Source organism: Bos indicus, chromosome 14 (assembly GCF_029378745.1).
Source record: "Bos indicus isolate NIAB-ARS_2022 breed Sahiwal x Tharparkar chromosome 14, NIAB-ARS_B.indTharparkar_mat_pri_1.0, whole genome shotgun sequence".
In the NCBI taxonomy this organism is placed as follows: Eukaryota; Metazoa; Chordata; class Mammalia; order Artiodactyla; family Bovidae; genus Bos; species Bos indicus.
Genome location: NC_091773.1, coordinates 4,765,362 through 4,777,494, shown reverse-complemented (window position 1 = coordinate 4,777,494; position 12,133 = coordinate 4,765,362). Strand labels below are relative to the sequence as shown.

The following is a 12,133-nucleotide window of genomic DNA, read 5'->3' as shown; positions in this document are numbered from 1 at the left end:
CTGGGCATACGGATGAAGACTTGGGGGTCCCCTGCTCACTGAAGGACACGGCCCATGCCCTGACCGGACCCTCCTAAAGGCCAGTTTGGAGTCTCCTCACTGCCCTGTTCAACCACCCCAAGACACCCTGGACCCTTTCTGCCGTGTGAGTAACAGAAATAACTTCCACCTGCCAGACGTCCCCTGACCAAACGTAGAAATAACCCCTTCAGCCCTAAGTGCATTCCTAGAGAGAGGCTAATGTACATTGCATAAACACAAAGTCCTGGCCAAAGAAAGTCAAAGGATTTTTTTTTATTATGATTGTTGTTATCATTGATACACATCACGAGCTACACAAAATGCCGACCAAAAAGCAAATGTAGAAAAATAGTAGAATTATATTGGTTCTGATGACTTTGTTATTCCCATCACCGTAATTTTACAATTTCCAAGGATGTTTGGGAGATTATAATTATTGTATACATTGTCACCAGAATAAATATGCATTAGGAATTCACAGTGGCATCAAGCTATACATTCAGGTTCTTTTTTCAGAGAAAGGGACCGTGCTGAAGACCCTGCCTCTATTTACCTCCTACAAGGTAGGAGGTCACATTTGAAAACTAGATTACAACATAATAAAACAAAATGAATTCCAGAGCCCTGCGTTGTATGACAGATAAACAAAAAGCCACAGGCTGGTTCTCCTGGTTAAGCTGGAGTGTGGTAATGTTTATGGACACAATCAGTGGACCATTTATTTATTTGATAATCTGTTTCACCTATTAAGGGGCTTCCCTGGTGGCTCAGATGTTAAAGAATCTGCCTGCAAGGCAGGATACCCGGGTTACATCCCTGGATTGGGACGAACCCCTGGCAAAGGGAATGGCAACCCACTCCAGTATTCCTGCCTGGAGAATTCCATGACAGAGGAGCCCAGCAGGCTGCACTCCATGGGATCATAGTCAGACAAGACAGAGAAACTAACACTTTCACTTTTCACACTTTCCCCTATTAACTTGAAAGAAAAAAAAAGTAGAATAAACAGTTTAGCCGCAGAGCATCTAGAGACTTTGTACTACAGACAGATAACATGCCATTCAGGAGGTGGTGCTTCTAGGCAGACTGAGCTGTAACCGGCACCACTGAACATCTCCTTTGACAAATTTCCTGACTTGACACTGACCTGGGGATGGTGTCAGTGTCGGCAAGGAAGCTTGGAGGTCTTGCATGAGAGGCACGGCTTATACCACTATGGCATCTCCTCTGGGCTAGTTTCCTCCTTCCAGACCCTGGCAGGATGCTGGCATCCTGATAGAAGCAGTTTGGCTTGTTCTAAGAGATGCTGAAGTGGTAATGTTCTTGGTGTTTCCCATCTGTTCTTTTTCCTTATTACTCTAGGTGGACATTCTGTGTATGTGGGTCTCCTCTCCTCCCCTCAGATTATAAACTTTTGTACGGCAGGGTCTCGTCTGATGAATTTCTGTAGCCACCTGTAGCTAGCATAGAACTCAGCAGAGACTAAATAAACACTGTTTAAAAAGAAATCCAGTCAAGTGTAAGCTCTGGGACTATTAGGAATGAAGGGAAAATCAGACTTTGATTTTGTTACATACAAGCAAGACAGTTTGTGGGACAGAATGGGATGCTTCCTTTAAAAAAAAAAAGTTTAAAACAAGCAAAAGATAGTAATATATGCATAGGTTATCAGGATTATTATTAAATTCAGTATTTGGATTATTATTAAACTTCCTTGGAGCAAGAAGGATGGAGCAGGATATTTTGCCATATGCAGTAATCTTAACCTTGGACTAAAGGACATTCAGCCCAAGCACTAAAAGTCTTTTTTGTTTGATGCAATAAAAAGATTCTGAGTGACATTTACAGAATTAACACTTCTGAACACCTTAAATTTGATGTAATATTGTTCTTAGTTGGGTATCAGGTTTCAGCCCTTCCTCTCAACTTAACCATGGCTTACATTATACCCTGAGCAGGAAAATAGTTTTACTACATAGATCATCCAGTTATTCATGAACTGAGCTGGAAAACTCCAGTTTGGAGGCTCTTGGAATCATAACGGAATGTTCTAACTTCTGGAAGTTTGAGTCTTCAAGTTTCAAACAGGGTGATCTCCCTCACACCATCAAGTATGAATGTAAAAAGGTGTGGAGTTATAAAGAAAATTCCTCAGAGCGAACTTTTGCTATAAAGTATTTTTGAGCCATCCTCTCAGCGCTTACTCTGCTCGGGCACTGTTCCTCTCTGCTTACCCCTTTCTCATCCAGATGCCCCTCCAACCCCCACAGCGGCCTTTAAAGCAGACCCATGGAAGTCTGTTTTATAGCTGAGGACACTAGCCCCCTGGCTTGACAGCACACCCCAGAGATACAGTGGTTCTTCCCATTACAGGAACCTGCCACGGTGAGATCTTCTCTGACACAACTACTTTCCTCTTGCAAATCCAGAAGCCTAGAGGGCAAACAGGAACCAAGGTCAAACTGTTTCTTTATGGGAATCCATTGCTGTGTGTCGGATGAGGTGCTAGAGAAGAAAACGCAAGCTTTCAAAGAACTGGGCCTGTCCAGAACTTCCTTACTGAACCCTGACTCTGTAATGGGAAACACTGGCAAAAACAAGACTCCTGCTCTAAGGAGTGCGTATGGAGGAGGACCACCAGAACACAGGAAGGAGATGAGCGTGGCTTCATGGAAACATGAGAAAACTGAGCTCTGATGCTAAGACATCATGCTGAAGCAGGAATCCACAAGCCATGAACCACTGGGTCCAGGTTCACAACCAACGGACAAGGAATTGATTCCCATATGAAAATGAGGAGCCCTTCCAATGTGGGAAAAGCAGAAAGAGACAGGAGTATAGATGCAAGGGTGTGGTCTGAGCAGTTATGGAATGCATTGTGGTCTAGGGGAAAGTGGTTTCAGGCCGGTAGGAGAAAGAAAAACTTGAGACAAAGTGACTGGGAAAGACAGATGATTAATCAAGAGCCAACAGGCCAGCCAATCACCCCGTTATGCTTATGGACAATGCCTTATTAAACCACCCTTATCATTGAATTATGTTTTCCTTTGCAATCTCATTTATCAGTTATGTAGGTGCCTTGAACAGGAATATGCTATAAGAGAAAACTCATAAGATCATGGTTTAGGATTTGAAGAATCCTGGCATTGATTTTTAACAGATATATGACTTTTGCGATCTATTAACATCTCTGGGCTGGATGCATTCAATAGCATGAAGGATAACAGGGAAGCTCAGGGCTCGAATCTTGACTCTACCATGGCTAAGTTGTGTGACCTTAGTCAAGTTACCTGACTTCTCCCAATACCATCTGCATGCTATATGAGTTTTAAAGATTAAATGAACTCATAGATGCACATGACCTAGCAAACCAAAGTGGGGTGCTGCATGTTATTTCCATTCCTTTGCTCCTTCACATGTTAAAAAGAAGATAAATGAGAGCCCGGATTTGTTTTACCTCTAGAGGTCTCCGAATCCATGTTAAGTCATGGAGTTTCAGGTTTGAGGATCGTGCCTTGCCGTCATACTATCATAACCACATCTGTGAAATGGAGACACACACAAGTGGAGACACTTGATAATTTAGCTGTGAAAAGATCAACTGTAGGGCTATGACCTGGCTTAGATATAAACAGAGTGTGACCCACACGGCCATATGTTTACATCTGTTCTAAGTGTACTTGTATACAGTAAGGCCATTCCTTTGTGGGAGAGGAGGCACTGGAGCCTTTTTCCCTAAAATTAAAACTGGTTTTTAGAATTCGACCCACTGAATAGTAAGGTGTGTTATTACCATTCAACATAAAACAAGCACTGGGAGAAGTTCAGCTTTTTTCGAGACTTTCCATAGTGTTTTCTATTGCAATATCTCTAGCATTATGTGTAATGGTAAAGAGGTACTTTGGGGATAAAAAGCTTTGAAAAAAAGTCAAAAGAGAAAGGGACATAGAAAGACTTGGGAAGGCACCTTGAAGGTTTAGAAAAGTCTTCGTGGGACAGTCCTTTATCTGAAAGAAGCATGCAGGCAGGCATGCATGTACTACTGCCTGTAACCTCAAAGGAGTATTCATGTATGCACTTCGACATATATGGATGAAGACTCACATGGTTAGTGGAGGTTGGGAGAACAAAGCTCAGATGCTAAATATCAGGTAAAGTCTGAATGAAACAACTCCTTGGTCCTCTTCCAGTTCTGAGATTTCAAGGTTTTAATTTAAAAACTACCAGCTAAAAATAAAACATGAAGTCTGATGGTTGATCCAGATCCTTTTAGTGTTTAGAATTACATGATGTATCTTAATATCTCTACACCCTAGGATGACAACCTGTCAGTTACATTTGAAAGTGAAAGTGAAAGTTGCTCAGTTGTGTCCGGCTCTTTGCGACCCCATGAACTACACAGTCCCTGGAATTCTCCATGCCAGAACACTGGAGGGGGTAGCCCTTCCCTTCTCCAGGGGATCTTCCCAACCCAGGAATCAAACCCAGGTCTCCCTCATTCCAGGTGGATTCTTAACCAGCTGAGCCACCAGGGAAGCTCTCAATTGGGGGCTTCTAAATACCTAAGAATAGCCTCCCTGGTGGCTCAGTGGTAAAGAATTCACCTACCAATGCAGGAGACACAGGTTCATTACCTGGGAAGGAAAGACCCCTTAGAGAAGGAAATGGTAACCCACTCTAGTATTCTTGCCTGGGAATCCTATGGACAGAGGAGCCTGGTGAGCCACAGTTCATGGGGTTGCAAAAGAGTTGGATGTGATTTAGCAACTAAACAGCAGCATATAGCAAAATACCTAAGATAATGCTTTCAGTTCAGTAACCCTGGAGAGAGATGTGATTACAGTTGTGAAGTCTGGTTTCTCATGGGACCTCCTTACTGAGCAGAAATTTCCCTACTAGTGTTAATGATGGAAATTCCTTCCTGATATAAGAAGGCAGTCCCCCATGGTGGCTAACTTCCTACACCTCCTTTCTTGTACCAAAACTGACTCTATCTGCCTGACCAGTGTAACAAAGGCTCTCAGCTTTCTCTCATATGAAACCTGTTACTTACCCTGTTCACTCCCTGAGGGTCCCCGCAACCCACCCTCCACCCAGCCAACTCTTCTTCAGCCTGGTGTCTAGGTGTAGACACGGAATCTTCCACGAGGCCCCTTCTGATCACACACCATCCTACATCCGCAGGGTCCCTCCTCTAAGCCACCATCAGATCCCTGCCACCTCCCTGGGGCCTGCCTGCTCTAACTTCCCATCTGATTGGCCGGCCGTATTCCTTGCTAAACTATGAACTACTGAATCGTACCAATACATTCCCGGCACACAGTAAGCCCTCGAGATGTGTTTGTTGAATGAATGATTGAATAAATGAATTGATGAATGCATATACTTGGTGGTAACAGGCTGGGCAAGGTCAGTATCACCCTTTTCAGGTCTCCCTTTGAAAGCCCCATTCTTATTCTCCAGGCAATGAAGACTAGACTTCTAGAATCCCCTTGATCCTGCCTGTGTCTCATCAAAGCCCTCATCACACCATGCTTTACTAACAGGGCCAGATCTTCCTTGCATTCTCTGAGGACACAGACTCTGTATTTTAGCTCTGTGGTCCCACCTGGCACAGGTGGAAGTTGCTCAGTGAACACCTGTGGACTCCAGAAACCAATAGGAATCCATTCTCGCCCCACCTGCTCCCCGGGTACACATCACTGCAGCTGATTTCAACCTGCCATGGAGGTATTACTTTTGCCCCAAGGTGACTTTAGCTTCACATTCGTTTATCTGGGTGTGTCTGGCTCATGAACAACAAATTCCATTCATCTCAATATTAATCATTTTTACTTCTAAACTAGTTCTGAGAAATTTAACAAATCATAAAGACAAAAACAAAAATTCTGTTGAGAATGAAGACATACTATTATTATCCTGGCAGGCATTTTGTTATAATTTAATAGTCAATAATAGAATGTCCCTGTTTTACATTATATGTATATTTATGTATATATATATATATATATTATATGTCTATACTTCGATAGAAAGAGACATAAAAAAGCCTTTCAAATGAGGCATGACACGCAACACTGGACGCTCTTATTTACAATATAGAGATATATACTTTCTACACAATTATAATAGATGCTCAGAGGCCAGAGAGGGTTTACAAAGACAGCAGAGCACCCCTATAAAAAAGAGGTGCACCACACAGCTGGATGTTTATTGCCATTAGTTCTATGTCCAGACAGCATATTGAAGTTAAAAATGGCATCTGGTTATTGGAAAAGACGACGGTCATTGATTCACCCTGGCTTCATAGCCGCTGGCTGCATGGTCTTTCAAATGACCAGGGGATGACAAACTTTGCTGATGGGCACAGGAAAAACAAACATGAAATGCTCCTTATTTGGCCAAAAAGGAGAAGATGCTATAAACCATGGTCCCGCCCTGCACTTGGGCACTTGTAAGGAACTGTAAGTTCATAGGCTGCACTGTGGGAACCACACCCGCTCTGGGTCACATAGCAGACTGGTCATGTTCATGAGTAACCAGAGTCTATGCCCATCAAGAGCTTGGAGAAATACCCAGTGGGAGAGTGACACAAGGCATTACTTATCCCACACGTGTTAAGACTAAGATACAATGAGATTTCGAAGAAGACCCACAGAGACCCTAAATCTCTTGTGTGGGAAGTTTTTCCAACCCCCTCTCCAGCTTTTCCTTTCTTTAGAAATGCCTCAGTCTGCTCTCCTGAAAAGTTGTCTGCCTGGACTTGATTGCCATGGTCTACTGTGTTTTCAAAGTCACACTGTTAATACCTGAGGAACTGAAAGTCTCAGCTGAGAATTCCTTGGCTTACTACCATGGCACTAGTGGGCATCACTAAGGTTATGATCCAGGTGCTGGGACCAGGAGTCTGGTTCCAGACGAGTTTTCAGTTTCAGAAGCAACTTTTGCAGAAGTGGGAGGAGCTTCTGTCTGCAGAAGACGTGTCTTCTGTGTTAATGATCCCTGTGGTCCTTGGTCATGTGTTCCTTCATTACAACTAAATGATCCTGCAGGCTTCTGTTAGCCCATAGTGCATACTCAGTCTTTGGAACCATATTAAACACTCCAGTAATTTTTCAAAAGTCCCCTTAAGTCTCTTACCAATAACAATTTGAGTCCCCAACCTGGCTGTTGTTCTGTCTGATCTCACATTTGTCCTGTTGTCTCGTGTGTGTGTGTGTGTGTGTGTGTGTGTGAATCAATGATAACCTTCCCTAGCCCTTTATTTTCCTAAGGCAAGAAGACATTTCTAGTGAAAGATAACCAGCACCCTTCTCAGAGCCCCCCTGAGGTTTTAAATCCAGCACTCCTCCATTAAGATGTCTTTCCCCTTCCACGGAGAGGAGAAGCAGCTGGCCATGTGATGGTTTTCATTTGTTTGCGAGTGCGTCAAATGCTAACATAGCATTTCTTTGGACGGGTATCAGCAGGAGCTTCACCAGGTGTGTGCACATTTAAGGGCCTCCTCTGCTAGGGTTAGTCTCAGTCTGTTTTCCCTACTACAGACAGAGATGTCAGCAATCACAAAAAATTATGTGTGAACCGGGGTTATGCATAGAAAAAGTCTGGAGGAGTAGGTGGAGCAGCCAGTTCACCAGTTAAATTTTTCTCTGCAACAAACTTGCATTTACTGATAGCATCGCTCTATACCTCAAATCACCCCACCGGCTGCTGTTAAGAAATAAAACCAGAGGTTATGAAGCATTCCTTTGTCCCTTGTTGAGAAAATATGAGGAGAGCATAAGAATATGGGTTCACACGGTCTTGAACAAGTGGCACATTTGAATCAATTAAGGATTATATTTACATAAATATGTTCCACTTCTGCACAGAGGTTAACCTGAGTTCTGAAATGCTTGAGTGCATCAAAAATGATAAAGCTATGAACTAGTCACATACCCAACAAATCTAGTTAACTTGGAGCCATCTCTCTGTGAGCCAATGGGAGTTAAGAAGGTGGGCTCACCAACTCCAAGGATTCTGTTTCTTTATTTTCTCCAAATTTTGCTAGAAAGCATCTTGAATGAGACTCCAGGTGGCTAGACAGGTTCGGGCAAAGTCTTGTCTTTGACACTATCGATTCAGCTTTCCCAAACTCTCCGAAAAGGGAAGCACCTCGAATGTCCGGTCCCACCCCACCCTCCACCCCTCAGCGCCTTCCTCTCTGAGCTCAACCTTGGAATGACAGAGGTCTGTAAAAGGATGTCTCAGCCAGAGCTCTCATGGATCTTAAACGTTTCTGGCGAGCTCCCCAAGGCCCGCGCGCTCAAAGCCACTACTTGAAGTAGTTGAGTCCCGCCACCAAGAAGAACTTCTCCAGGAAGAGCTCGGAGTCCAGCACAGCGATGTGAGCCGCTCGGCCAATCAGGGTGTTGGCAGTGTTGGGCAAGGCGTGGAATACATTGTGTCGGATCAAAGTGCAGTCCTTGGCGTCCACCAGAGGGCGAAGAAGGTTGTTGATCATTTCCGCGTAAACAGGGCCTGGGAGGAGGGAAGATGGACGAGAGGTGGGGGCAAAAGTTCAGCAGTGGAATCTACAGAAAAACACCAGGTATGTATTGGGCTCCTAGTCCTTGGCAGAATATCTGATGCGCCCTACTAGGCAGAGTTACCTTCATCATGATTTCCTTTTGCTTTTCAAATCAGAAAGTCACAAAAACGAAGAAGAAGGAAGAGGAAAGAAGGAGGAGGAGAAGGGGGCGGGGAGAAGAAAAAGAAGAGGGAGATGGAGGAGAAACGGGAAGGGAAGGAGAAAAAGGGGAGAAAAGGAAAGGAAATGTGGCTTACCTGTGTGTCTGTCTCTGAGGGCGGTCTTACACATCTCGATCCTGGCTGAATGAAAGGGCACGTAGCGGTCTTGGGGAGAAGCAACCAGCACAACGTTTTTAAAATACTGCAGACCTGCAATTAAGCCGGGCGGGTGCTGTTTTGCTCAGGCGGTTTCAACCCACAGCCCCTGCTTTGCACACATTTCACAAACTTGCCCGGGAGAAAGGAAAAGCGGAAAGATACCAGACACACCAGTGGAGTCATTGAATGAGGGTCTTCGGGTCTGGGACGGGGGAAAGAGGCTCTGCAAGTTAGAGGGGAGGGGGCGGCTTTGACTTCATCAGCCGCAGAAACTAAGCTCACGACCCTGAGCAGTGGAAGATAAATAACAGGTAAGTGACAAAAATGCCTTTCTGGGCGGGAACAGAAAGGAGTCCATAAGGAAGTAAATCTAGTATTTTGCCGCTCCTCCTCCCCAACCCCATGGTTCCCTGTGTGCCAGCCCCAGTACCATCACCTGCGGGAGGAAAACAGCCTCTGACCTCATCACTCTGCAGGTCACCTCACCTCCCTGAATCAGCCTGCTCTGAGGCAGAGGGATCTCCCAGTTGAAGCATCACAGCCTATTCTTTCAGTCCCTGAGCTCACCCGGGGTATCCCAGCATTGCGGTGCTCTACCCAGGTCCCCCGTCAGACTGCTTTCAGCCCAGGGACCCTGTGGGGGACGCCTCCAATGGAGGGAGCCTTTTCATCCCAGATAACAGCCCAAGACCACAAGCTGGGGCTGGCCAACTCTCAGTGATCCGCAGGGGGCAGATACCAGACCTCCTCCCTCTGCAGGATAACTCTGGAGGGGCCACGCTGTGATCCAACTGCTCCTCTGCCCAAGCCTGCTTCCGTCCCTTCCCCACGGGGGTGTAGCTCTCATGGTAGCACACAGATACAGACATGGGTAAGGAACTTGTCCAAGGTTATCATCAGTCCAGGGCTACACCAGGCTCACATCCAGGGAGGCAGAGATAGCATCAGAGTCAGTGTTTTGACACTGATGGAAGATTGTGGCCCATGAGACAGACCCTGGGTCAGGCCAGCTTGCTGGGCAGGACTCAGTACGACAACTGGTCACCATCTCTGCTCCCTCAGTGACATGAGGTCACTGCTGTGCTCTGCTCACTCCCTTGGCAGGTAGAGTCTTCAACACCTGTATGTGCTTCCTCATTGCAAGTGTGTGTAAAGGTGTGATCTTAAGCACCCCCATGTCCCTCTGCCCTATCAACAGAAATGGACAGTGTCCACCTGCCCTTTTGGTAGGGGAATCTGCACCCGGGTAAAGGAGCTGTCGGTTGGCACACAGACCTGGGCACATTAAAAGCTTGGTGGGAAGTAGATGCTGCAACTCTAAGGTAGAGGACACTGCACACACCTGCCTCTGGCCCCCAGGCTGCAGGGGAGATGGTCAAGAGGCAGCTAGTTCTTGGGTAGCCGCTGGGCTCTCTGTGAACTGAGGAAGCTATGTCACACTGCAGCTCCTGATGACATCCTTCTGTGAGTGAAGTAATGCAACTTTGAATCTACTTTGGGTTTCAAGGTTTGGCTCTCCAGCTCCCACTCACTGCCACTTCAGGGTGCAGCTGGGGGATCCACTCACCTGTCTTTTGGCTTAGTTGGTAGAGGAAACATTTGCGCAGATCAGCATTATCCCTGAAGGTCAGCTGCAAAAGCGACCCGGATTTCTTCAGTTTCTGCATGAGCCACAAACCTAGAAAGACGACAACCAAACCAGACCGACATCAAACACATCCAACCAAAAAAACAAAAAAGCAAAAAAGAATAGGGGAAAGATTAACATTCAACTGTGGCTTTTAGTTAACTTAAAAAGGAGAGTGTGCAATTTAGCAAATCCTTGGGAAGTTTGACATACATTTGTATTGTTATAATCCGGAGGCAGAGATAAAATCTTATGAGACAGGCTTCAAGAGTCATGAAGTTAACCAAACCCTTTGATTTTTCAATCCCCTTCCATAAATCTAGCCTAAGGAAACAGTCTGAAATACCGAAAGAAAAAAAAAAAAATTAAAGATGCTCCTTACAGAGTTTTGCCAAGAGAACAAACTGGTCATAGCAAATACTCTTCTAACAACACAAGAGACGACTCTACACATGGCCATCACCACATGGTCAATACCAAAATCAGATTGGTTATATTCTTTGCAGCCAAAGATGGAGAAGCTTTATATAGTCAGCAAAAACAAGACTGGGAGCTTACTATGGTTCAGATCATGAACTCCTTATTGCCAAATTCAGAGTTAAATTGAAGAAAGTAGGGAAAATCACTAGACCATTCAGGTATAACCCTAATCAAATTCCTTAAAATTATATAGTGGAAGTGACAAATAGATTCAAAAGACTAGATTTGATAGACAGAGTGCCTGAAGAACTAGGACACAGGTTCGTGACACTGTACCGGAGGCAGTGATCAAGATTGTCCCCAAGAAAAAGAAATGCAAAAAGGCAAAATGGTTGTCTGAGGAGGCCTTACAAATAGTTGAGGAAAGAAGAGAAGAGAAAATCAAAGGCGAAAAGAAAACATATACCCATCTGAATGAAGAGTTCCAAGGAATAGCAAGAAGAGATAAGAAAGCCTTCCTTGGTGATCAATGCAAAGAAATAGAGGAAAACAATAGAATGGGAAAGACTAGAGATCTCTTCAAGAAAATCAGAGATACCAAGGGAACATTTCATGCAAAGATGGGCACAATAAAGGACAGAAATGGTATGGATCTAACAGAAGCAGAAGATGTTAAGAAAAGGTGGCAAGAATACACAGAAGAACTATACAAAAAAGATCTTAATGAGAGCCAAACATCCTGGAGTGCAAAGTCAAGTGGGCCTTCGGAAGCAACACTAGGAATAAAGCTAGTGGAGGTGATGGAATTCCAGCTGAGCTACTTCAAATCCTAAAAGATGATGCTGTGAAAGTGCCACACTCAATATGCCAGCAAATTTGGAAAACTCAGCAGTGGCTACAGGATCGGAAAAGGTCAGTTTTAATTCCAATCCCAAAGAAGGGCAATGGCAAAGAATGTTCAAACTACCGCACAATTGTACTCATCTCACACACTAGCAAAGTAATGCTCAAAATTCTCCAAGCCAGATTTCAACAGTATATGAATTGAGAACTTCTAGATGTTCAAGCTGGATTTAGAAAAGGCAGAGAAACCAGAGATCAAATTGCCAACATCCGTTGGGTCATAGAAAAAGAAAGAGAGTTCCAGAAAAATATTTACTTCTGCTTTATTGACTA

At 44.6% G+C, this 12,133-nt stretch overlaps 1 protein-coding gene across 6 annotated transcripts in view; it reads right to left on the bottom strand.

The window, feature by feature from the left end:
- Window positions 1-274: 274 nt before the first annotated feature.
- FAM135B (family with sequence similarity 135 member B) overlaps window positions 275-12,133 on the bottom strand; it is a 264,335-nt gene continuing 252,476 nt past the window's right edge. For all 6 annotated transcript variants that reach the window (XM_070802404.1, XM_070802408.1, XM_070802405.1 and 3 more), the window contains 3 exons: window positions 10,478-10,588; window positions 8,848-8,961; window positions 275-8,541 (listed from right to left, as the gene is read on the bottom strand). In XM_070802404.1, coding sequence (XP_070658505.1) covers window positions 8,336-8,541; window positions 8,848-8,961; window positions 10,478-10,588 — 431 coding nt within the window. In that variant the 3' untranslated portion in view covers window positions 275-8,335. The remainder of the gene's footprint in view (window positions 8,542-8,847; window positions 8,962-10,477; window positions 10,589-12,133) is intronic.